The 24,696-nt window shown below is 54.2% G+C and overlaps 8 protein-coding genes across 8 annotated transcripts; 5 read left to right on the top strand and 3 right to left on the bottom strand.

Annotated features, from left to right (window-relative positions):
- Nucleotides 1-849: 849 nt before the first annotated feature.
- Nucleotides 850-1,146, top strand: CORC01_11599 (uncharacterized protein; the record flags this gene model as incomplete). Its single annotated transcript, XM_022623222.1, has 1 exon — nt 850-1,146. The coding sequence occupies one exon, from the start codon at nt 850-852 to the stop codon at nt 1,144-1,146; it is 297 nt and encodes a 98-aa protein (XP_022470277.1).
- A 134-nt stretch (nt 1,147-1,280) lies between these two features.
- CORC01_11598 (uncharacterized protein) lies at nt 1,281-1,442 on the top strand (the record flags this gene model as incomplete). The annotated part of the gene is made up of 1 exon (XM_022623221.1): nt 1,281-1,442. A coding segment is annotated over one exon (162 nt), but the record flags the coding sequence as incomplete, so codon positions are not given.
- A 1,332-nt stretch (nt 1,443-2,774) lies between these two features.
- CORC01_11597 (uncharacterized protein) lies at nt 2,775-3,908 on the bottom strand (the record flags this gene model as incomplete). Its single annotated transcript, XM_022623220.1, has 1 exon — nt 2,775-3,908. The coding sequence occupies one exon, from the start codon at nt 3,906-3,908 to the stop codon at nt 2,775-2,777; it is 1,134 nt and encodes a 377-aa protein (XP_022470275.1).
- Nucleotides 3,909-7,618: 3,710 nt separating this feature from the next.
- On the top strand, nt 7,619-9,372 carry CORC01_11596 (oxalate decarboxylase family bicupin; the record flags this gene model as incomplete). Its single annotated transcript, XM_022623219.1, has 5 exons — nt 7,619-7,695; nt 7,748-8,028; nt 8,113-8,439; nt 8,495-8,709; nt 8,761-9,372. The coding sequence occupies 5 exons, from the start codon at nt 7,619-7,621 to the stop codon at nt 9,370-9,372; spliced, it is 1,512 nt and encodes a 503-aa protein (XP_022470274.1).
- Nucleotides 9,373-10,167: 795 nt separating this feature from the next.
- CORC01_11595 (uncharacterized protein) lies at nt 10,168-13,593 on the bottom strand (the record flags this gene model as incomplete). Its single annotated transcript, XM_022623218.1, has 5 exons — nt 10,168-11,790; nt 12,655-12,906; nt 13,034-13,273; nt 13,413-13,464; nt 13,532-13,593. The coding sequence occupies 5 exons, from the start codon at nt 13,591-13,593 to the stop codon at nt 10,168-10,170; spliced, it is 2,229 nt and encodes a 742-aa protein (XP_022470273.1).
- A 1,374-nt stretch (nt 13,594-14,967) lies between these two features.
- Nucleotides 14,968-16,139, bottom strand: CORC01_11594 (fatty acid hydroxylase; the record flags this gene model as incomplete). The annotated part of the gene is made up of 3 exons (XM_022623217.1): nt 14,968-15,307; nt 15,404-15,470; nt 15,560-16,139. The coding sequence occupies 3 exons, from the start codon at nt 16,137-16,139 to the stop codon at nt 14,968-14,970; spliced, it is 987 nt and encodes a 328-aa protein (XP_022470272.1).
- A 2,991-nt stretch (nt 16,140-19,130) lies between these two features.
- Nucleotides 19,131-21,002, top strand: CORC01_11593 (uncharacterized protein; the record flags this gene model as incomplete). The annotated part of the gene is made up of 3 exons (XM_022623216.1): nt 19,131-19,721; nt 19,861-20,040; nt 20,130-21,002. The coding sequence occupies 3 exons, from the start codon at nt 19,131-19,133 to the stop codon at nt 21,000-21,002; spliced, it is 1,644 nt and encodes a 547-aa protein (XP_022470271.1).
- A 1,753-nt stretch (nt 21,003-22,755) lies between these two features.
- CORC01_11592 (uncharacterized protein) lies at nt 22,756-24,341 on the top strand (the record flags this gene model as incomplete). The annotated part of the gene is made up of 6 exons (XM_022623215.1): nt 22,756-22,861; nt 22,923-23,070; nt 23,148-23,400; nt 23,476-23,601; nt 23,686-23,835; nt 23,931-24,341. 6 exons carry the CDS (start codon nt 22,756-22,758, stop codon nt 24,339-24,341), a joined length of 1,194 nt encoding a protein of 397 aa, XP_022470270.1.
- Between the last annotated feature and the right edge of the window lie 355 nt (nt 24,342-24,696).

Here is a 24,696-nt window from a genome sequence, read left to right as displayed (position 1 = left end):
ACCTTCGTCACTATCCACTATTCGACTATGCTCCGGCGCGCATCCTGATCCTTACCGCAACGAGGAAAAACATCTGCAAGTGCATTTCCCGAGTATTTCGAGATCCCTTTCTAGCCCTTCTGGCCTCTGCTCCGGCCTGCTGCCGCCGCGTGCTACCCTGAGGCTTTTCTAATGCAGTATCCTACCATGCCTGCCGGTCGTTATCATAACCTTGGAAAGGCGTACCAAAAGACTCGAGATTCCACTGCGAACTTTGTCCGAATCTTTCGAAGTCACCGCTCTCAAACGGCGGTGCGCCGCAAGGCCCTACTGCGACGCTGCCTGCATGCCATTTAACTGCAATTGACAGTTCACAATGCTCCCAAATTTGCATGTCGCACCGATAGCACTATAGCTTCCGGCCAATTGGGCGATATACAGAGACCACGCCACAGAAGCAGGCTCGATACCTGACCGACACATCACCCACGAGCTCTCCCGCTGCTCCGGCCACCGTCTCACTGCTAAAGCGAATCCTCGCCAGACTAAGAAGGTTTCTAGAAGTCTAGAACCTGGAAAGACCGCATATGCTCGTATCTTTGGAATTGTGTTGCAACTAGCTTCCCAGCCTCATCGCCTGTAGAGTTTTCGACGTCTATCGCTACCTAGACGTTCCCCGATGGGCAGGCTCTTATCAGTCTGTTTCGAACCAAGGTGGATGTCAGAGAACGCCTGGCCTGTGACACCCCACGTCCGCGCTGCCTGCAACCCTGGGAATAGCTTGCAACAAGACACTCCCACTCTGCTTGTTTCTGATAAAGTGAGGGTCCGTTGCATGTGCTGCTCAACGCCTGCGAGTGCTAAGATTAGATGACAAGAGCAGGAAACAAAACAGCGTGGGTACCAGGTATGCGAGTCTGTTTCGCTTCGGATCGGCATCTTTTCTTGGGATCCGATGTGTCCGAAGTGACAGTTCCCAGTCGAGCCAACTTACAAGTTACTCAAGCACCAGATGTAAGAAACGCCAAGGCACCGGGCCCGTTTTGTCCCTCCCTTGGCCCGGCCTTTGCTCGACGTCGACAGCGTGGCGGCTACCTCCTGCTTGGCGGCAGACGTGACGAGACGTCCACGATAATTGCTCGCACGCTACTAGGCGCTATGCCATAAATCGCAACTCCGCTAAAGGGGTAACAACTTACTCGGTATAGGTCAATTGTCTTGGCTTACACACCATTGGCACGACCATGGAGCTTGTTTGCTTACCTTAGCTTTGGTCGACTCGTCCTCCACTACAACCACCCGTGCAACCTTCTTTTCGAGCCGCTAGCCTATCCAACGCCCGCTTGTCGATCAGTCTTGGTTCTGGCTCAGCCATTCGTTCCGGGACATCTTCGTGGTCCCCGACTAGGGCAAGGCTGTTATGGCTTCGGGGCGGATTTGCAGAGGACAAGGATCAACACTGACCATCGTCGGCTGCTTTTCAGAGGTTTTCCCCATCACGCATTACAACGATTGATGGGTTTTTTGTTTCCTTTGAGACTTTCGGAATCCTGCACGCCTTCTTGTAGTTCTGAGGATACACGGAGATTGCCTTCCGTTCTACTACACGTCTTTCGCATTTCGCTGCGGGGTTCAACATCACAACCAACTTAGCTGAAGACGACCGAAGGAGGAACCCACGCTGGCAAACGCGGAAGGAGAGTAAATCAGGTTGAATTTCTGCGTTGAATCTTGGCTTAGTGGATATCACCTTGGCATCTTACGACGTTGAAAAATGAGTCTTGGGGCTGTATGAGTGTTGCGTGCAACGCGACATTGAGCCCTGCCAATTCTTTTGCGTTGGATTTATATTATGCTCAACACTGCTCAACCATAGTAGCGTCTGGTTGGGTACCCCATTCCTTCACTGCGGATGTGTCTTGGCTCGAACAACCCACTGCGCTGTGACGGACACCTAGGTGCCGGGGGTGCAAGTAGAGGAGCACCATAGTCTCGAACTTAGGTATTGATGGTCCGTCTCCCCCCGCTCCCCCTCAGCATCCAATAGTCGAACATGACAAAGAGGTAATTATTTGAGTTCTCTAGCCGGCATAGAGCCATCCGGAATGTTTTCGTTCCGAAACGGGCCTCCGGATTTCGTAGACGTGATCCAACGAAATGGCAACGCTACTCTTCCAACTCTTTTCAACATTCTTTGTTGATAAATGGCGCATTCTTACTTGATCTTGCTGATCTTGCAGAATGAGGTCGGCCATTATTGTGGTTCAGCCTTGGATGTTGAGTCCTTTAGGTCTTTGAACCTAACGTGTTGAAGTCTACAAAAGAGAAGGCCGCAGACCATTCCGGAGTAAGGGTTGGCCTATTTGTGAGTCCAAGTATAGTACGAGCATTTTGTAGGGTCTTTTAGGTAGCCCTGATGTTTCCCTTCCTGTCATCTTTTCCACATTCTGGTGATTTTGGAGCGTCGAATCCCAGCGGGATCCAGTCCTGAATCGGGAGTCCTGCCAATTTGTCCGTACTCACCACGTAGTAGCCATGCAGAAATCTCACTCTCAGTTCCGCGGGGTAATATTATACATTATAATTATGCTTCAAAGAGGTGCAATTAGTACTGCTCTCGTGGTGGAATCCGGTTTGGACAGCACTTTTGCACTGCCGTGATCATGTCGATCCCTTACTCAACCACCAACGATACCACCGCAACGGGCGTAATCGGTAACACCTCCCTTCACGTCTCTCCTCTTCTGCCCTCTTCTTCCGTAGGCACCATCACGCTGACTTTCCGACTTCCCAGCTCATTCAATTATCGATCCCCCCTGAGACAAAATAGCGGCCCGGCTCGTGGGATCCCGATCGCCATATGAACTCCTCTGCAGAGACCTCAGCGGCGCCGTCCGTCTCGTCGGCCCCGACGCAGATGTGTTCGCGGTCCTCTCGCGCAATGTCGGCATATACACGGCCGGCCTTTTCTCCCATATCTGCCTCGGCTTCGACTCGGGCCGTGGCGTCTGCCTGCTAGATCTCCGCCGTGACGAAATCTCGGGCGCAGACAGGCTCCGTCGTCGACGATCTGCGGATGACACCTTGGCCGCCACATCGCCTGCTCCCCTCTCCCGTGGACCTCGCGCCCTGGACCCGTGGAGATCTCCCCACGAGGCACCCCTTTCCGCCCTCCGCAGACTCGGTGGCTCGTCGTCGCGGTCACCGTCGTCGAGCAGATCCAGCGTCGCGAGCCACTCTTTGGCCTCGCGTGCGTGCCTCTCGGCAAACGCGGCGCGCTTGAGGTGAGGTCTCTGCGCGGCTTGGATTTCCTCTGCTGACATGGCGCCGCCTAGCGTGGCGTGTGAGCCCATGATGATGCCGATGCCGGACATGACGGCCACAAGCGCAAAGTCGTCGTCCAAGAACGGCGGTGGCTGGGCCTCATGGTTCTCTGCGCCGGCGCCGGCGGCTGCGTTGAGGAATTGGAAGCCTATGCCGAGGTGCGGGCGCGAAGGGTCAATGGAGAGCATGGCGACGAGCTCCTCTTCGCCGTTGGCGTGAGCGCGTCGCGCGCGGTACGGCTGCGGCAGAAGCCGAGCTTCGTCGGGGGTGCGTTTGCGCCAGAGCATCCACCCATCGGAGCGCCTCAGAGTCCGGACGGTCAGACCGCGGCTGTGTCGCCATTCAAAGTCCACGTCGGTCGTCCTGTCGCCTCCACAAGGGTCGCGGAGGCGCATGGTGAAGCGCCAGAGGCCTTGGTAGCTTCTGCCTCGGACGAGGCGGCCTAGAAGCCAGCGGAGGCCTAGGGTGTTTGGTTGGCGGGCGCGGTCTTCGTGGAGGAGGAGGAGGAGGAGGGTTTTGGGGGCCAGCGTGTACACGCTGCATGTGGTGTCGCTGTCTCGGCGGTCGGGGCGGGAGGGGGCGGCTTGTTCGAGGTGGACTTGCATTGTGCGGCGGGTCTTCTAGCCCGGCATGTTGACGAGGCGGTGGGTGAGGTGGGCTATGATGGGGTGGGTGCTCAGGGGCCCGTCGTGGAGATTGATGCCGATTGCGTTGTCGGCGGCGGAGGGTTCGGCGTCGTGGGAGAGGTAGAAGAGGGGGTTGTTTGCTCTTTTGGCGAGGCCTGCGTCGAAGAGTGTGAAGGAGTGCGGGAGGAGACGGGGGGAGGTTGAGGGGCTGGAGGGCATTTTTGACTTTTGAAGTGTTGTCTCCTTTCTTTTTCTTGGTGAAGGATTCGTTATTTTGGATGGTTGGTCTGGGAGATGATCATGGTGTTGACGCGTTTGGGAGTGTGCTGTTGTGTGCTGTTACGTGATGTGCTCGAGGATGGAAATGACATTGGAGCAGTTGACCATGTAGATGTTGGGAGAAGGTGCAACCGCTAGTCGGGTCATGCCGTGAACGCTGCCGGGTGTGAGGGACCCACAGACTCGGTCCGGCTCGGCGTCTTACCGGTCCCGAACGTCTCCACAGCGGACACCTAAAGGAAAGGAGGCGTCGTGTCTTGAAACCCCGACCCGAGTTGCGTGTGTATCAACTACTCTATTCCGGATCGGATCTTGACACCTGTGAGACGTCGGAAGGTTCGGATTCTTTTAGCTGGCAGTACCAACATATATATGTATTGAGTAACCTGCGCAAGCTTACTCTTTCGGGGTCTTGATAAAATCTTCACAGACTCGTATCAAGGTACTCTACCCGCCCCAGAACATACCATGCAGTTACTTTCGTCATATTCTTGTATCTAATGACTCATTCTCCCGTGTTTCTCCTACCTATATGTTGCTCGCTGGACCCCAGGAGCCATCGCATTATTGAGGATCCGAATATTTGAGCGCAGTCATTGGCTGCGGGTAATTTAGACAGGCCGCCCGCCCTTTTGCGGCAGACAAACGGTTCTCTTACTGATGCCTGCAACTCAGCCTCGCCCTTAATCTATGCTCTTACATTCCGACTTGTTAGCATGGTTGCCTGGTACCGCACCATATGCTGCATGGAGTACAAAGTCCCTTCACAGGCTGCCAAATGGGGGTTCATCAATCATGACGTTCTGAATGAAACTTCAAATTGAGATTTCTGATCTATATTTTCCAAGCGTGTCAGGTTCCAAAGCACCTCGTGCTCTTATTTTGACCGGCAATGGAATCTGACTCGTCGGTGGTTGCTGGCTGCTTGGCTGTATGAGCTTTGGGTGGCTTTGCCCGAGAGCCTCGCCAGGAATCCGCTACGGGTTCGCTGTGATGTTGATATATTGTGTGTACTGATGCCATAGTTCATCAGTCTATGGCGGAATCATTGGCGATGCTACCAGGGAACTTTTACTCACTGTAAATCGCTAATGTAGGTCATTCCAGCACCCCGCGGAAGATTGATAACCTTGTTCCGACACGTCCGACCGACCTTTAGGCTATTATGCAACATGGAATTTTCCTTCACGACGCAGAGCTCGTTGGAGGCCTTATTCTATCCACCCTCTGATTTACTTTTGAATACATGTCAAAATATAGCATCAGGAAAGCGAGCATGTCATGATGTCATGCTCTTGGATTGAGTGACAGTCATGGGAGGTCAGAAGAATAAATCTTTTGCGGATGTTCAAAGAGTTGGCCGTTTGTGAATGCATTATAATTCGTTCAAAGATACCACCCTTCACAGTCGAAGATCAGATCAATGCCGGTAGGATCCGATAGCAATTGGATGAGGTTTTTTTATGTTCTTGGGATGATCTCTGCAGATGAAACACTCTGAAAGACCACGGCCAAGTACTTTGCACCAATTGATGGATGGGTATGCTTAACGGGACTTGGCTACCGTCAAGGGTGCTCATGAGTCTAGCTGCTCGGTCGATCATTAGCCTTGCGATCCAAGCTTCCCCTCTTTTGAGCCACGACAGATCTGCAGTGGGCAGAAGAAGAGAAAAGAAAGCCGCCTGTATCGGATGAAGCCGCACGCGCCAATGGCGGGCATGCATGCGCGATGGCATTGTGGCGGCATTCCCGCAGCACCAAGCGCAACCCAAATCGCACAACGATCCAACCACAGCAGACATCCGACGACTCCAATTGCATTGACGTCCCGGATGGAGGAAACAAGCTTTGATTTGTATCCAACTGCCCCTCCTTCATGCTGTGCGGCTTTGTTTAGTACCCCGTCTCGCTCATCTTGTAGACAACGTTGCATTCGTCTCATCATTTGGACTCTAGGCGTGGGCCTTCTAGCCCACGTTCTTCCAGATGACACGCTGATATTCCCCTCCTATAGAGATTATGCAATCTTTGTTACTTTGGCCAACGACTGACCAGGACCCCCAACTTTCTTGTCCCAACTTTCTTGGGTCCAACCTGGCATACAGGTTGATGCAATGAGCATGGAAGCGAGTCGAAGGTCAGGAGACGAAAATGCCAATTTCAAGGCAGAGCTGATGTGCAGCCCACCCAAGGAGTTTGCAGCATTTGTAATTCTGATTGTTCACAATTCGCATTTGAATGGCTGGCGCGTCTCTAAATTCTCACCAACTTCCTCTCTCCGACTTTAGAGGTCGGCGGCATGACGCTAGCCAGCCGAGTGACCAGGGAGCTAGAACTTTTGATTCTCGAACAGGTGTAAGCGCGCAATCCCGAGCTTTCTGCGAGACACCGGGGCTTTTTCTTTTTTGTTCTGTGCCGAGGTGTTCGTCACACCCAGACACCCTTATTCATCCAAGGTTACGTTTCTTCTGCATGAATAATCTACCCACAAAGAACACACCTCAAGAGGGTTCGGTGGTTCAGGCGAATCGCGAACGGACCATTTCTAACAAGTGGTGACTTCACCATGTAGCCAGACTATCAAATGCCGTCTTCGGCAAAAGGGGGGGAAATGCAACGTGGGGCATTTCCGAATCCCGCTATCAAACGGTCCACCTTGGAGGCCAGGCGACACCACCAAGCCTTTATTTTTAACCTTTTGCTTAGCATTGGTACTTACAAAACGGCTTTCATCTCAGCAAGTCAGCCGGGTAAAATAAGGCACGGTGGACTTCCCGAAGCATCCGTTGGATGTAAGCGTTTGAGTGAGACACCGCGCTGAGCGTGCGGGTGCTTTTTCGGAGGTTATGAGTAATCGCATGGTGGTTAGCCGTTGACAAGATCGATATGTTCGTCCACCCGGTGCCGTACAACCGACGTGGGTCCTTGTCTTACCCGTGCTAACCGTGTTTGATGTTCGCGATAGACCTAAAAGAGCAAGTAACGCGTCATCTAGACTACTATTGCCCCCGGCTCATACTACACTGTTCGTGCTCCACAAGGCTAGCCCCATATCATCCACATATCACGGTCCGGACGCCAAGGCTGGGAGTTTAATCGGTCCCGCGGAGTTCTACTCCGCCTTGCGATAGAAGATGGCACGGATTGGGTGATGGGAAGCAGGTTGGGAGAAGGTCAAGGGACGGCATAGCTAGCTTGGGAACCATCTTATGCCGTCTGAGAGCTTCTTGAGGCACGTTCTGAGTTCGTCCGATGGCATATGAGGGGTATAAGAAGACCCTTCTGTCCGGCCTTCAAAGGGCCTATTCTTCATCAGCTTCCAATCCATCTCGGAGCAAGACACTGAACCAACGGCCTTTCGTCGTAGCGCCATCTTTCCAAAGTAATCTGCGTCCTACCCACCATCTATCATGTATACCCACGGTGCTTTTCTACTAGCTAGCTTGCTTGCGGCTCTGCCACATAGCTATGCGATCCCAGCGCCACAGTCAGTGTTCAGAGGAGGACATTAGTGCGAGACGTGGCTGACAATTGAGCAGAATCGGAGACTATGGAGAAAACAAAGGCCCCGTTGGCGGTGTCAATCCGCCTATTCCGTCCGTGACTGCCCCCACGGGAAACCTCAGAGGAGATTCTAGCCTGCTCGGAGGCAATGCAGCTCGGCCGAACCCCGAGACTGGCGGCTCTGCCATCGTTGATGACGTAAAGCTCGTGCCTGGCCAGAAAGCAGACGGAAAGCTCGGCCTGTACCTCAACTTTGATGGTGTCGACGTCCCGCAGCCGATCCGCGGCGGATTAGGATCCCCGGATCCAGGGCCCAGTATGTTGCATTCCTAGCGGGGGGGGCGTAGAAGGGTGATCTGACTGCAGGGAAGCGGGAGGCGCTAACACATAATTCCCGCAGGAACCTATGCCTACGAGAAGCTTAACCCCGATCTCTTTGCCCCGCCGGGTACCGACAAAGGCGATGTTGAGAACGCCATGTGGCCGTTGGGCCTCTCGCATAACCGCCTCGGCAGCCAAGAAGGCGCCGGCTGGGCGCGGCAGCAGAACACCAAAGTTCTTCCCGTTGCTTCTGCGATGGCGGGGGTTGATATGAAGTTGCAGCCTAACGCGTATCGCGAGCTTCATTGGCACACCTCGGCTGAGTGGGCACTTATGCTGAAGGGATGCTGTCGCGTCGCCGCGATGAATGAGGATGGAAAGACTTTCATCGATGATATTTGCGAGGGTAAGAGACTCTTGGGATGATAGATGACACCCCCACGGCTGACCGAGATACACAGGTGATGTGTGGTTCTTCCCCAGGGGTGTTCCTCACAGCATCCAGGCATTCGACCAGGGCACGGAGTTCCTTCTTGTCTTCGATCAGGGAACCTTTAGCGAGGAGAATACCTTCCTTGCTTCTGAGTTATTCTTGAGAAATCCCTTGTCCGTACTTTCCAAGAACCTCAAGACGGACGTGTCTGCATTCGACAAAATCCCCAAAGATCAACTTTATGTAAGTCAACAGCCATACATCGCTATGGATCTTATGCTTACTTGTTTTTAGATCTTCAACGGAACACCTGCACCAAAAGACATTGAGAAGCAGAACCAGACCTCTTCGGCCGGATCGCTCACCGGTGCTGATTCATACACCTACCACTGGTCCCAACAGAAACCCTTCCAAGTCCCCGGCGGATCCGTCAAGATCCTCGACCCGCAAACGTTTCCCATTGCGGAGAACTTTTCAGCCGCCCTGGTTGTCGTCCAGCCCGGCGCCATGCGCGAAATTCACTGGCACACCACCAGCGACGAGTGGAACTACTTCCTCCAGGGTTCCGGCCGTATCACAATCTTCGAAGCTCCCGAGGCCTCGCGCACATTTGACTTCACCGCAGGCGACGTTGGCTACGTCAAGGTGGGCGACAGCCACTACATTGAAAACACCGGTACCGAGGACGTCATTTTCCTTGAGGTCCTCCAAGCGCCCAAGTTCTCGGATATCAGCGTTGCGCAGTGGCTAGCACTCACCCCGAAGCAGGTTGTCAAAGACACTCTCGGTCTCTCTGACGAAGTCATTGCTGCTCTTCCCAAGGAGAAGGAGTATATCAAGGTTGGCAACATCAACATGACCGCATTGGCGGATGGTGGACGTAACTTTAAGAAGTTCAAGGCTTAAAATGGCTTTTGGATTTTTTTCATTTCTCCTGTAAATATTTTCAGAAACGTCAACTGGAAGTCTGTGCGGTATAGAGGCATGTATTCAGTCATTCGAACATGTGGGTATTCGAATACCAGGAGCAAACATTACGCAATTAAGCAGCCTTTCATTGCCGCTCTTCTAAAGATAGGAGACTGGCTTTCTAGGGCCTCGAAAATTTGCTCAGTACGTCGTTTTATAAAATGTGCAGGCGTACATATAGATTCGAATGGCTGGCACATCACTTTGGGCCTGTGAAGCAGCTCAAAATGGCATTGATCTTCACACTCGGGAGGCTTCCGACGGTGCTAAAGATTTTGGCTTCGGCTAGTTTGTTCGACATCGGTTCTCAGAAATCCATTCCATGGAGGCGACAACATCGGCATAGGTCTTCTCAAATTCCCCAAAACCGTCATCCCATTGATTTAAGGGTATCTAGGCGTTTAAGTATAGTGGCATATTACACTGGCGCCCTTTATTCCTTGATGAGTGTCAGGGGCCTGACAAGGGGTGCTCTGGTGGGCCCCTATTAGTTATCTGAGGGATATAAATCCCTTCTCATAGAGCCAATTTAGGGGCCTAGCCAGGTTCGAATGCTATAAACTAAGGTACCGATACCTACCTCGAGATCCTTCCGTGAAGTGGCCCTTTGCTGACTTCTTCACTTGTGAACCACACGCCCTGACAATGGGCAAAAGCTAAACTGTTTACATGATGTGGACAGGCTGAAGGTATGATTGTTATTGCAGGGTACATGACTATCGAATTGTAGTGCTAATGACCCAGGAATTCCTTGACCTCGTAATTTTGCCTGGCATAAAAAAACCACAAAGATATCGTGATGACTGCAATACCCGCAAGAACAGCAGATGCATAATTCATCTCATCTGCAACAGCGGGTAGGTAATAAGGGAAACAGTAAAAAATCAATGCAACCGCCGACCATGTAAGCATAACAATGTTCGCAGCAAGGCCAAGCTTAGGATACCAAAAGGGCCCGTGGTTGAAATTCGAACGGCCTTGGGATAAAACCAAGATAGCGGGGATACTGTAGCTAATGTATTGAAGAAGCAATCCGGTGGAAATGAGAGAGTTGAAAGCAAGCTCAGACCCGAGGTAAAGGCACCCAAAGATCGCAGTCCCCGATGCTGAGAATATGAGTGACCAGGTAGGCGTGTGCAGCGGGGATGGTGCAATTTTGCTGAAGTGGCGATGCATAGGGAAACCAGCCTCGCGACTGATGGTCCACGCGAGCCGAGACTGCCAAGTCTGGATAGACCAGGCCGCACCGACGGTTGTGATCATTACGGGCACCCAGAGACCAACCGCGGCAGCCTTGCTGTCCGTGATGCGGTAGAATAAGGCTAGGGCAGAGTTGTCGTCGGCTCCGTCAATGATGGGAACGTTGATGAGGACCGACGTCACAACGAGGAGTCCGGAGACGAGGCCCACCACGATGGTCCACATCAGCGCCTTTGGGATATCCGTGCTGGGACGGGGCATCTCCTCTGCCAGGTGCGTGGCGACGTCGAGGCACGAGAAGCTCCAGTTGGCTCCGTTCATACCGATAATGAAGGCGATGCCGTTTGGCCAACCCGAGATATTCACCGACCTGACAAAAAAGTCCTTTGCCGAGGCGTGCTCGTCCGACATGGCGAAAAGAGTTATAAAGATGACGACGATGGTGGAGCAGCTGAAGAGCAACATGACCTTGGAGATCTTTGGCAACAGGCTCTCAAAGCTCGCCCCGAAAACGGTGACGATGTTGAGCAGCTGGAACCCCAGGAAGCCCATCCAGCGCTTATAGACAAAGTTTGGGTCAAGAAGTGTGATGATGGAACAGATGCCGACAGGGACGGAAAGACACGTCGACGAGCCTGTAGCGACGGCGGCAAGCCAGCTGATGACGGCCGTGATGTACGACAGGAACCGCCGAGATCTCGGCGACGCCAGCCGGTGGACCCAGATATACTGTCCGCCGGGATGTGGCATGGCGGAGGCCAGCTCCGCGAGGGTGGTGGCAGTCGCGAGGCCTACAAAGGCCATGACGAGGAACCCCCAGAAGAAGAGGGGCGGGCCGCCCATGGGTAAGGTGCTGCCGAAAACCAGCAGCAGGCCGATGGCGGTGTTTGTGGTCCCGTAGCCGATGCCGAGGGCGGATAGAGTTGTGAAAGGCTTCATAGTCTGCACGGTGACGTCGCCGTGGGGAATGGAGCCATGCTCCGCGGCTCCCTCGTCCGCTTTCTCTGGCATAGCGGCGATTGCGTTCCGAGTTGTGGCTGTTGGGGATCTGTCGAGTGAGGATGATCGCTGATTCATTGTGAAGCGTCTGCTTTGGGCATTCGCTAGAGGCGAGGTCTCGTTCAAGATGACTGACTTGATGGATATAGGCCCAGACTGTGGAGGAGGGAGAGGGTTAGAGTACAGGGAGAGATTCTCCCTCAAGTCTTGGGGGTGGAGTATCGGGAGACCATATTAAGTAAGGTGTATGCACGTTTTTTGTGCATGTTGTGTGGTTGTGTGACTGGCTACGTGTAACTTAGCAGCATGAAGTTCGAGTTGACCGGCCTGATGCATGTTGATAAGCCGAGATACCACCTCTTCCATAGAGGACCAGATCACTGAACTTGGTTCTTAGGGCTTTTGTGCTATGGGCTCGCATTTTGCACGCAGTTGCCAGATCCGGCAAGCCAGAGCGGGCCCCGAATCCGCTCCCGGTGCCCCGTATCCCGGCCACCCTACCTCGCCGACAACGGCCGGGTCACCGGCTCAAGTTCAACAGAAGGATTTGAGTAGTCATGGACATACAGAAATCATTTGATGGAACTAAAAGCTCAGGCGGAAGGATTACAAATTCTTAGAGCTCAGTGTTTGTATTCGCCCTTGTTGCAATCAAATTTGGAATTGACGGCCTCACTTGTCTCCCTCACTAGGGGGCCTTCAACTCATATCAAGTTTGATCCTGCAAAACCCCGAGCCCCTCAGTCTGGCGTCTTAACAATCCCCCACAATTCTGCCTTGACCAGAACCGAATGCAGTCGTACGGGGGGGAGGGTGGGGGGCATTAATCCGAGACGGCATTTGAGAGTCAAAGTTTAGATGGTATTGGGACTCTAGTGCAGACTTGAACTCGTATCAATCGAAACCATAGCCAACGACACATCTCACTCATTACCTCCCACCCCTCCCATCCCCAGGCCCAGCACCCGGCTCCCTCATCATAGTAAACAACCGAATCGCATCCCCCTCATCATCACAAACCATCTCCCTCTCAAACACGAACCCCCAGCGCCCGTAAATAGCCACGTTCGGCACGTCCCTGCTGGACTCGAGATAACACCGCACACCCTCAGCGTCAGCCCGTTCCGTCACGACTCTCATCATCTGGGCGCCGACGCCCTTTCCCTGCGCGGCGGGGAGCACGACCATGATGTTGAGAAAGTAGTAGCCCCGCGGGTCGGTCCAAAGTTCGCGTTGGGCTTTGGCTTGCGCCTCTTTCCAGATGTAGTACCGCTATTTCCGTCAGAGCGAAGTACGGGAAGTTCAGAAAAGAGTTGAGGTGTAGTATAACATGACCGTAGGCATTCCCACAAATGAGTAAATTCAATAAAAAGGAATATTGTAAATGTAGCATGCGTACCTTGACGTTCAGCCCTCCGCGTCCATACCACAGGTTATAATTGACCTGCCCAAACCACAGACGCCAGCCCTCCAGCCAGTCTTTCCACGTCGGCAGCGTATCCGCGGGCTGCGGAGGGAGCCACATGGCCACGCCCAGCACCTCGTCGCTGTCTTGTTCCTTTGCGACGTGGAAGATGCCGTTGCGCATGCCCCATCTCATGCGGAGCGCTAGAGATTCGTAGTTTCTTTGCGGGTTGAACTGGGTCACAAAGTCAATCATGAGATCTGTTTATCTCTTTCTGTCTCTCTCTCTCTCTCTCATACTACATGGGTCGCGGAAATGTCCAAGGTTGAGTGGCGTCCTCGACTACCAGCCAGATTGAGAATGGAGACCGCACCTTTGATTGATCGTATACCCAAACGTTGTACGGGTCGCCGCTGAAGGCTTGTCTGGGCGTATGCGTGAGGAAGGTCTCGGTATGACGTCTGGTTCCCCCCGATGCTTGCATTTACTTACTGTACCGCCTTGACTGCCCCTGGAATATCCGCTTCGGTGAGAGTTGTAACTTGGATCGTCATCTTGGATGATTTGCTGTGAACTCTCGACGGGGATGCGATGAGATGCACTTGATCATTAGGGATCAAACAAGACAGTGAGATGAGTGCCTGACGCTCTCAAATCCTTGCGGCTTTTGATATATTCCTGCCAGCCTCAAGGAACAACGCAATCAAAATGATATAAAATGGGTAAACAAATCACCAGCTGGTTGATAGCTGCAACAGCAAACTCCATCTCCCGATCGAGTGTGAGTCTGCGGGGTACAGATAGTGTTCGTGTAGGTACATGCAGATTGATTACCGGAAAAGAGATAAGATCGCATAGACTTTCCGCGAAAGGTAAAGCGGGAAAGGGAGCTGCATTGGAGGCCAAGCTCTAAAAAGAGAAAAACTCCCCCCTTCTCCCAGTGGCGGCGGCTCATTCACCGGCATGGATGAGAGCTGTGAGAATGAAGTTTCCCCCCCCCTTTGCCAAGGACCTCCGACTCACACCGATTCGCCATTCCACCGAATTGACCGACCGACAGCAGGAATTGGGCGTGTTTGGGTTCTTCCTCTTTCTTCCCCCCCCCTCAATTCCCCTCCCGGCCGGCTGATATTGGCATCTTATCCGTTTGCTAGGTATCCCGTCCAGCAATCCGCAACGGCCGCTTTCGCGAACGGGTCGTATGCGGGCAATCCGAACATTTGTAAACCTTCCCGCCCACCGGATGACGTCTGGCGATGGCGTGGCGAATGGCAAACGCATGGCCACTGCAGTCACTTTCAGTTCCTCTCCAAACTTTCTTCTCCTTCCCGCGGGTTCTTGTCCCATGTTTTCAATTGACAGACAGCCTGACACGGGGACACGGGACACGAGACACGTCAGTGACGCAGGCGCAGGCCGGCGCTGAGGCCAACCTCGCTCGTCCTTCTCAATTGAGCGGAACTTCTTTCGGGTGAAAAAAGGTTGGTGAGTGAGCAGGACTAGACACATCGACAACAGCAGAATTGGTTTATTTGAGGGACAGAGGTGTTGAGGATGTTAAAAAAAAAAAAAAAAAAAAAATGCCTTGGTATTCGCTTAATTATGATTATTCTACTTATGCTTATGCTCATTCGCCATGAGTGGTGTGTCAAAAGTCCACCAGGAACTGTAGTGGACGGGGGAAAGTCGTTGGAGGCTTCACTCGCTCATTTTCGAGGGCCTACCGATCCTTTCGTGTGAAATGAAGAAAATCTCATCTCAACATCAACGTGTCGCCATGCTTCCTTCCATGCATTCTTTTATCAAGAAATGGGGTTGGTCGGTTTCTCCAAAACGTGACCGAATGCAACGCCATGGCCCATAAATCCAAACACACTCACTTTCTTTTCTTTTCTTTCTTTTTTGGCTCCCTTACTGGTCCAGCCCACTCACAGATCCTTCTTCTTCTCGTCCTGGGGAATCGGGTTCCCCTTTTCGTCGACGAGGCCCTTTGCGCGCATGACCTTGAGGGCATCGTGGAGGGGGTCGAGCTCGGGTTGGGGGGCGCGGTGAGAGTCAAAGTAGTTATCGGCCCAGGTAAAGTATTGGCCGTAGTTGACGGTGAAGTACATGTGGTGGAGGGTGTGGTGGGCGGGGCTGTTGATGTACTTTTCGAGCCAGTGGCCCGAGATCATGTCGCCGTCGTGGATGAGGATGGTCCAGATCTGGACGAGGACGAAGAGGCCCATGTAGAGGTACTTTTGGATGGGGCAGAAGAAGACAAAGACGCTGGCGGGTGTTAGTCTGGATGCACGTGGGGGGTCACGAGATTGAGGCTCAATGGACTCTCCATTGGGTGGTTCGGAATATTGGGATTAGACTCACTGGTAGGGCAGAGACTGGACGTAGCCGTCAAGAGGGTGGAAGGCGAGGGCGGCCCAGGGCGTAGGCACTAGGCAGTTGTCAGTTCCTCCCGTTCAATGGACCGTCATTCAATGGTCTAGAAAGCAAACAAGTGAAACATATGAGGGGGTGACATACCAATCCACTTGTGGTGTGGCTTGTGAATGTACTTGTAGACAGAGGGGTGGTGCTCGAGGCGGTGAATCCAGTAAATGGCGATATCATTCCAGACCATGAAGACCAAGGCAGACATAGCCATCCACAAGAGACCGTACTCGTTAATGTGGGTGTACAGCAGACTCTTGCCGCGGACCTCGGCGAGGAAGAAGGGTAGCGTCAAAATATTGATGACGGGGACGGCCTTCATGGAGGAGATAATCTCCTGGCGGATCTGGTTCTTGAGGAAGCGCGGGTGGTGCTCGAGGCGGCGGTCAAAGATGAGGTAGTAGGAGAGCGGGCTGAAGATCCAGTAAAGGAGACAGGCGCCGACCTGAGTGATTGCGAAGATGGAGACGCATTGGCGCAGGATGCTGTCGCGGGGCCAGGCGGAGCCGTACGAGTTTGTAAAATCTGATGGTGCAAAGGAGGCGGAGGAGGAGGCGGAAAAGGCGTCGCCGGTCGCGTTGTATGCGACGCCGGTTGTGGTGGGCGCGGGGACGAAGTAGGCGTAGGCCTTGTCCAGGACGAGGGGGTCGAGGAGCTCGAGCGCGACGTCCATGATGGGCCGGCTTTGTGTACTTGCTGGTTGTTTGTTTGTTCGGCAATGGGAGCGCGCGAGGAGGCGTAGGGACGCAGGTGGGATGGCAGCTATCGAGTGCAGGCTGGTTGAGGGAGGGGGGAGGAAGAGATGGAGAGGCAAGAGAGGTGAGAGAAAAGAATGAAGAATGACGAAGAGTCAAGTTGCCGATAAAGGTGTTCCGATCAAGTTGCGCTCGCTCGCTCGCAGCTCGGTCGGTCGGTCGGTCTGTCGGTCTGGTGCTCTCCTCTTGTTGCTGCTGCGGCTGCTCAGGGGCAAACGAAATGGCAAAAGCATTTTTGGATCCGGTTATTTCACCCACATAAAATTACCTTACCTAAGTTAGTCAACCACCACCACCACCAGAGAGCTCCTGCGCGCTTGCGACCAGTACGGATACCATTGGGTGACAAGGGGCAGGACGGGAAAGAGGGATGGCAAAGAGTGCGACCACATCAGGAAAGACACAGAGCCAAAAAAAAGAAAGGCAAAAAAAAAAAAAAAAAAAGAAAAAAAGGGCCACCCGCGGGGACGGGGGCAGGACCGCGAACAAAGGGGGGACAAGGGGAAGAGAGGGAAAAAGGGATGGAAAAAAGAGCGAAACAACCAGAAAAAAAAAAAAAACAAAAAAAAAAAAAGGAAAAAAAAAAAAAAAAAAAAAAAAAAAGGGACCCACCAGACGAAATGACGGCGCTACGCTTGATCTGTTCATCTAAACCAGGGCGGGCTGATTGTTCCAGCCAATCATATCCACATCTGCCCTGCATCTCTGCCTCTGGCGGGGTCTTCTCATGGGTACGTACCTCTCCCACGACACCCGTACCCGGGTTCCCAGGTGTTCAGGAAAGGTACCTACCCAAGGTAGACACTACCCACGGCGCATTCGGGAGGTGGTGTCATTTTGGTAGTGGCTGCAGCGGTGGAGGGCAATCATGCAGCGTGGCAGAGCGCGCCAACACCGTACTTGTGCCCTCTGATTTGCCAATCGCACTCCCCATTGCACCAGATCAGTTTTCCTCCCCCTCCATCCTCTGCTGTTCAATGATTACTATCTAGGTATGTATCCGTAGGTGGATCATGGATGCGATGATTCGGCGTATTCGTCGGGCCCCTCGGTCTCCATCCGGCGCCGCGAACACGGAGTTACGAAATGCCCACAGTGGAGTCCGTCAGCCCCCCGAGTCCCGCCTCCAATGGGAATGCGAGGAGGATGAATAAAATCGGGGCGGATCTCTCGGAAACTCGTGCTGCGAGTCGAACCATCTTCTTTCTCCGTCTTCGCCACGGGTGAGCTCGGGGGGCGCTTGGGGACAGCATACCCCAGCAATGTGGATGCATTATCCTTTTCTGCCATCTGGATTTTCTGGGATCATCATCCTTTCGGTCTGTGTGGCATGTTGATGAGTCTCTGCTAGTACGATTAATCATCCCTCCTGAGCGAATCTATACCAAACCTCCTGTCCGATGGCCCTCTCACTTCTCTGGTGTTGTTGGGAGGAGAGAAAACCCCGCCCTTGGAATAAACAAAGATGATGTAGCCATCGACAAGTGCAATTGCATTTTCGGACGACTTGGGCAGGGATCCAAGGCCAACAGCAGTTTCGGCTGAGCCACAACGACTCGCTCGTTTGAGAGTGAAACCGAGATTGGGCAGAGCGATAGTGGCATGTTGCGCGAGCTCTCGTTGAGTTGCAACTTGCCTATCCGTACAGCGTCATACTTGGGCACTGTTGGTGATGAGTTGTAATGGCGTCGGCTGGTCTTTGAGCAGAGCTTTCGTATTCGTTTAGCATCCACCCAGTGCTCGGGCGCTCCACATGATCTACAGTTTAACCGTCAACTGCGGCAGAGAAGTAGCTAGCTACCCAATCACAGTAGACAACAAGCCAGTGCGTGCAGCGTGGCGTTGTCCGCGTCGAATCCAAGTTGGACTACAGAGTGCCTCGCCTTTGCCTAGAACTTGAGGTGGAAGTTGTCCAAGTCTCTGGCAGAAACTCTAAATGTTGAACCTCTGTCAAAAGACTCAGGCCGCAAGCACAAGTTGGCCCATTTTCTCTCAGTCCATGGTGCAGTATCGAGGGCTTTGCTTATGTAATTCATACAACGGGTATCCGTACTCCGTATGGTAGACAGCTTGCAGTGGACCAAGTAGGTAGGCACGTAGGCACTCCCGAATCCCCCATCGCCGCTGTTGACTAAGCCCTTATGGGAAGCTCATTCGAGATGTGCAACTTCCCTTCTCCGCAATCCCATCCCAACTCTCTCCTCTCTCTCTCCCGCTCTCCCTCCCTCTCTGCCGTGCCGTCTCCAACAACGGCGCGGAATCCGGGCCTCGCAGCGCCCAAGATCGGACGTGGGGACCTTGTTCGGACGTCTCGCCCTCCACAAACCAATTGCATAACGCATCCCTAGCCGGTCCTTTGTGTCGATAAGGGGATTAGACCAACGACGTCTCCCGCCCAAGACAGCGGTTCTCGCCCACCCCCCCTGGTTGGTTCACGCCCAACGCACACATCACGCATATCCCTAGACCAGCCGAGCCGCGCGATGCCGAATACGGGCAGGCCAAGTCCAAACTGTCACTTGTGCCGGAGCCGAAGGGTCAAGGTGAGAGAGAATGAGAGACACGATCCGAGACACAGCAAAATCCCAAAACGGGTCACTCCCGCCCTACCGCCCTACCGCCCTACCGTCCTACCGTCCTACCGCCCTCCCGCTCGCCAGTGCGTAGCGTCGCGTTCGTCGCGTATCCGTAATGTACCTGCTCATGCCTAGGGTTCCATGTACCTACCTACCTATTTGACCCATCTCATACGTGTATCCGTAAAGAATCATGCCTACATCGCAATGCAGCTGACATTGGGGGGGCCGACCGTGCCCGCGGCGTGAGGAAAGTGCGATTTAGGCCGGCCGCAGTGCCAGAGATGCATCAAGTACGGGGTCCAGTGCCCTGGGTACCGCGCCGATGATGGGATGCGGTTCCAGAACGCCGATCCCGCCTCGTTTGAGCGCCGGAGGAAGAAGAGAGGCCAGCAGCACCAGCAGGAGAAGGACGACGCCGCGGCGTCGACAGGCTCGGGGACCCTGCAGATAATAGAATTCACCCCGGATTCGTGGACGACGGCGTCGTCATCGTCGTCCCCTGCGTCGAGCCGGCAGCCGAGCCGGCAGTCCACTCCCGCCACAACCATCACCGTGACCACAACGACCAGCACAACCCCCAGCAGCACCACCACCGTCTCGAAGCAGCGGCTGCCCGTGCTCAAGACCCTCCGCCAACACTGGACCGCCGAGTCGGTACCGCTCGTGCTGGGGTTCTACCAGAGCCTCGACTTCCTCCCGGGGCTGTTCCGGGGTGTCGGCCACGACCACTGCCTCGTCCTCACTGGCCAAGTCTTCACCAGGGCCTACATGATCAACCGGTTCCGTCCGAGGGCCGACTACCGCGAGCTGTCCATCGTTCTCGGCCACGCCCTCGCCTCGGTCCAGGAAGCCATCGCGAGCCCCAAGACGTATACTTCAGACTCGACCATTGTTGCCGTGTGGCTGTTGGGGAACTACGAGGTGAGTTGAATACGGCGGGTGATAAACGGAGTCGTTGCAGTACACCAAGACCAAAACTCCCCTCCCCCGGGTGCAATGGTATCGTACACGGTAACGAGTTACTTTGCGGAGCAGGGAACTAAAAAGAACGTCTTGACAGCTGATGATTGGCGGGTTGGAACGGAGATCCTTCATAACCGCTAAAGAAAGGGGTTCGTCGCCCGAGGTTCCCTGGCACATCCACGGCCAGGGCCTCCTCAGCCTCATGCGCGCTAGGGGAGACCGGCAGCTCTACAATGCGTCCGGCCGCCAAATCTTTTGGGTCATGCACAACATGATTGTAAGTAGAAAAACAATAAAACTGTCAATCCACGTAGCCAATCTACACGGTAAAGACAAACATGCTAAAAAAATATAACCACGGGTTAGCAAGTCCAACTCACAATAGCAAACACGCCCTGCCCCCCCGATTTCGAACGCTGGCTCGACATTATCGAGAGCACCCTCCAACCGGGCGAGGGGCTCCTCCTCCAGACGGGGCGCTACCTCTCGGCGGCGTGCTCCCTGCTGTCGAAGCTGATCCCCCTGACCATCAGCGGCGACGCGGAGCGCGCGCGCGCGGCGTACCCGGCCCTCGTTGCCGAGTGCGACCGCGCCGACCTCGCCATGGCGGAGTGGATGCGCGCGGCGCCCGAGTACCAGATTGAGCCGGGGCCGGTGTGGGGCTACTTTTGGAACTCGTGGCGGAGCGCGCGGATCAAAGTGCACCACATGATGATTCTCATTTCCAACCTCGTCGAGTATGGTGAGCCGCCGCTGGTGCCGGCCGATTATGCAGTAGGTGGTGGTGGTGGTGGTGATGGTGGTGGTGGGTGCCCGTTGCTGAACCCAGAGGTGCTCCGCGCGCGCCGGGAATCCTGCATGGCCATCATCGCGGCGGCGGGGCGGGACGTGGCGGAAGGGATACCGCGGTCGCTGGGCGGCAAGATGCCGGACATGGATCCGGACTCGCCGGCGGCATACTTTGACGCGGTGCGGCTGATTTGGCCGCTGAGCCACCTCTACGTCATCCCGACGGCGCCGCGGCACCTGCGGATCGCGGCAAGGGAGGCGCTGGTACGGATCGCAAAGGAGAAGGGGATCCTGACGGCGCTGAAGCCGCGGGCGGGCGGGGTGCTGTTCCCGGCTGCGGCGTTGAGGGGGATTCCGGTGGATGATTTGGGGGAGGGCGAGGTGGTGGAGGAGGAGGAGAATCGGGCGAGGTTGGATGGGATCGTGACCAAGGTGGAGGCGACGGATTAAAGAAGCCGAGAGCTCGCGATGTCTTTGTAACCTATGGGTTTCCTCGGGGTTTATTTTTCAAAATGGTGTTTTTGGTGTGTTGCCGTCGTCTTGGAATGATTGTTGTTGACTTTTTGGGGATTGTGCTCCTGACACACAGCCCGTCGGTGTATTGTCTCGGGACTTTGACCGTCGGTGCTAAACTCAATTCGCCGACGGAGATGACATCAATGACCCATGCAGAAAAGGGGACTTTGTGCGCCTCGTCTTTCAGCTAAGCTCTGGAGGCTGCTTACGTTCGCATGGCTTGCTGCTCCCCTTCCCCCCATGGCCGATCACTGATGATTGCTCCCCGTCTTTGAGCCGATTACAACGGTACCGTCTGACTGCCACGACTGCCTAGTGCCTACTCGTTTCCCAGGGTTATTGTACGGCGCCGGTTCGACGTGATCCCCCCATCAAGACGATCCTCGCCCCCAAGTTGTTGCTTCGGAACCAAGCCTCAGCACGCGCGGCCGACGTTTGCATTCTACTTACTAGCAGAGGCCCAAAATCGCAGCCCATTCAAGGGGGGTTCAATAGACTCTCAAAGGGTCCAAGGGATGGATGGACAGACGATAGGTAGACATCCGCAAACGCCCAGCCCACCGTAGCTCTGGATCATGGATCTGCTCTTGCACCCTGGTCCAGTGGCTCAGGGAACGAGAAGCTTGTTTCGACGTTTTAGCGCCGAATCGTTTCTTGGTGCTGCGGCCTGCACCGTTGTGACTGTCTACCTAATGTGATGAATGGATAATTCATCCGTACAGAGTCAAGAGTCTGGTCCGGGGGCGGGGGAAGGGGGGGTGGTTTTGTCGTTTTTGTGGCGGAGTCTTTTTTGTGGGGGTGGGGTGCCCCCTTGTGGTGTTTTCTTCAAAGTGGTGAAAGGGAAAATTTTCCGTTCCAAGGTAAAAGGGTGGGTGGGGTGGGGGGTGGGGGGGGGGGGCCCGCGCCAAAGCGGCGCCGCTGGGGGGCGGGGACCCCCTCCCCCCCCCCCCCCCCCCCCCATGCCGGATGAGGAAATCGATTCGACCCCGTTTCTTCCTTAACCCGCCCTTTGAACTTTTGAGGTGAGGCATGGAGTAGGTATTCGTACCTGACTGGTGGTGACTGGTAGGATTTGCGCCGTGTGCCGGTTATCCGGTTCGCGGTAACCCTGTGTAGAGGAGAGAATTGCTGGCTGGTTGGCTGGTTGACTCAGCCACGGGATGGGATAGACACGCCCTGCGAATGCACATCAATCTCACATACAGACTACCATGTAAGCACGAATCCGTCCACCAAAGATCTTTGCTAAAGAGGGGAAAGAATACATACCGGTAGTATGGATCCAGAGGAGGCCTGCGCTCCGCTGGGCTTAGATTACGTCTAGATAAGGTACAGCACTACACGTCAACACCCTGGGGCGCTGCTAATGCGCTTCGTCCGCCTATTGGCCACGTTCGCTTCGACAGGGGGCTGAGTTTGGAACTAGCGGAGGATTTCTGTGAATGTAAGGTATTAAGCGAGTGCGAAGGCGACGCCGACGGGTGCAAAAGGCTTGTTTTTACTCTTTTTACAGCTGCCTACTGGCTATGGGGCTGGGAATTCTCTGGGAGGGCTCCACGCGCGATGTTAAGAGTGTAGTCGCGGGAAAAAAGATATAACTACCCGGCTTGGGGACTTGAGATATCTCGGAAAGAGTTTGAACCATCAAGCCAACCCACGAAACGTGTCGACCAACGCAGTTCTTATCATGCTTATACTCGAAACTCTCATCCAGGCCAGGGGCCTTCTTCGGGACCGGGACAGCAGCTCCAACAGCACCAAAGATGCCTGCCCAAACATCTCCCTCGCCGAAAGTCAGTTTTAGTTGCGGTGTGGTAATTCGTGGCATGGTCATTTAGCTAACAACGACTCGAGATGCATCTCAACCCCTCTTCGGCAACATGTCCTTTTACACATTCAACATGATTCTCTCCGGGAGCTTCGCCGCCGCTTCCTGTCTCATCATCGTCTCCCTCATGATCCTCCACGCGACGCACCTCAGCAAGAGCAACGAACAAATCAAGTGCGTCTCACCCCAATCCCCCCTAGTCATGTCCTCAACCCCGTATCAATCAACATTGGAACTAACAAACAAGAAAGAATCCTTCGAATCTCTCTCATCATCCCCTTCTGGTCCATCATCTCCTTCCTCTCCATCTGCTTCCCCACAGCCGAGGTCTACCTCCACCCTTGGCTCGAGTTCGTCCAGTCCATCTGCCTGGCCACGTTCTTCCTGCTGCTGTGCGAGTTCGTCTCGCCCAGCGCGCAGCACAGGGACGTCTTCTTCGCCGGCATGACTGTGAAGAATAAAAAGGCTGCCGGCGGGGAGCAGAACGGCCTCGAGTGGTACCGGGTCAGTAAACACGGCACACTCTCCATCCAGTGCAAGTGTCATGGTCTACATTTTGCTAACGCCCCCCGGTTGCAGAAAATGTGGTTTGCCGTCTTCCAATATCCCGTCGTGGCCCTGCTCGTCGCCATCTTGACCGCCATCACCCAAGCTGCGGGCGTCTACTGCGAGTTTGAGAGCAAGGTGCACTTTGCTCGACTATGGGTGAGTTTGCATCTTCCCTCTGAGCCGTCAAGACTATAACCAAAAAAAATAAATAAAAACTGACATGACGTTTGCGAAATACAGCTGCAACTCATCAGCAACGCCTCACTCACGCTCGCCCTCATGACGGTCATTCGTTTCTTCATGCAGCTCAAGTCCAAGCTATCCCACCACCAGCCCATCGCCAAATTCCTAGCTTTCAAGCTCGTCGTGACCCTGACTTTCCTCGAGACCGTAAGCAAAAATCCTCCATCCAACAATTAAAAAAAAAAAAAAAAAAAAAAAAACCCAAGGCTCCGTCCTCGCGCTAACACCCCCCCCCATGACAGATCATCTTTTGGATCCTCAAAGACACCGGCGCCCTCAACCCGACCCCGAAACTCACCAACGCCGACCTCCGCATCGGCATCCCCTCCATGCTCATCTGCATCGAGATGCTGCCCCTCGCCGCCTTCTTCCACTACGCCTACTCGCACCGGCCCTACGTCATCGGCAGCGGCAACGTCCGGCGACCGCTCGCCGGCGACCTCGAAGCGTACGAGCCCCAGACGTACTCTGGTGGGCCCGGCGGCGTCTGGGCGCTGGTCGAGATGTGGAACCCCATGGAGACTGTCGAGGCCATCGTCTTTGGCCTCAAGATGAAGGCGGAGGAGAGGAAGCAGCAGCAGCGCGGGAGGGCCGGGTGGCAGGCGACCAAGTATCAGTCGGTGGATGAGCCGTATGAGATGGGTAGGAGGTGAAGCGATGGTGGAGGGCGAGGTTGAGGGGCGATGCTTATAGATTTACACTTTTTATGACTTATAGATTTTCCAGAGAAATATACCCATTCAAAGTTCCCTTCTTTTGTGCTTGCCAGCCTTTACTATAGCATCAACTTTTGGCTATTCGATAGAAAGCTGGTGGGGGCTTTCCAGCATCATCGAAATTTTGGACCTCGATAACTGGATATCTTGACGAGGGAGAACTACATCGGACCAGGAACACATAGAACGCCCGCACTGAACAAGATTTCCGCGTGTTGGATGATTGAGTAGCATTCGATTAATGCACAGCAGCTTATGTATTTCTCTATTACAGTGTACATTATATGTAAGT

Source organism: Colletotrichum orchidophilum (assembly GCF_001831195.1).
Source record: "Colletotrichum orchidophilum strain IMI 309357 chromosome Unknown Scaffold_128.1, whole genome shotgun sequence".
Lineage (NCBI taxonomy): Eukaryota > Fungi > Ascomycota > Sordariomycetes > Glomerellales > Glomerellaceae > Colletotrichum > Colletotrichum orchidophilum.
The sequence above is the reverse complement of the archived record's forward strand: the minus strand, read 5'-3'. Positions and strand labels throughout refer to the sequence as shown.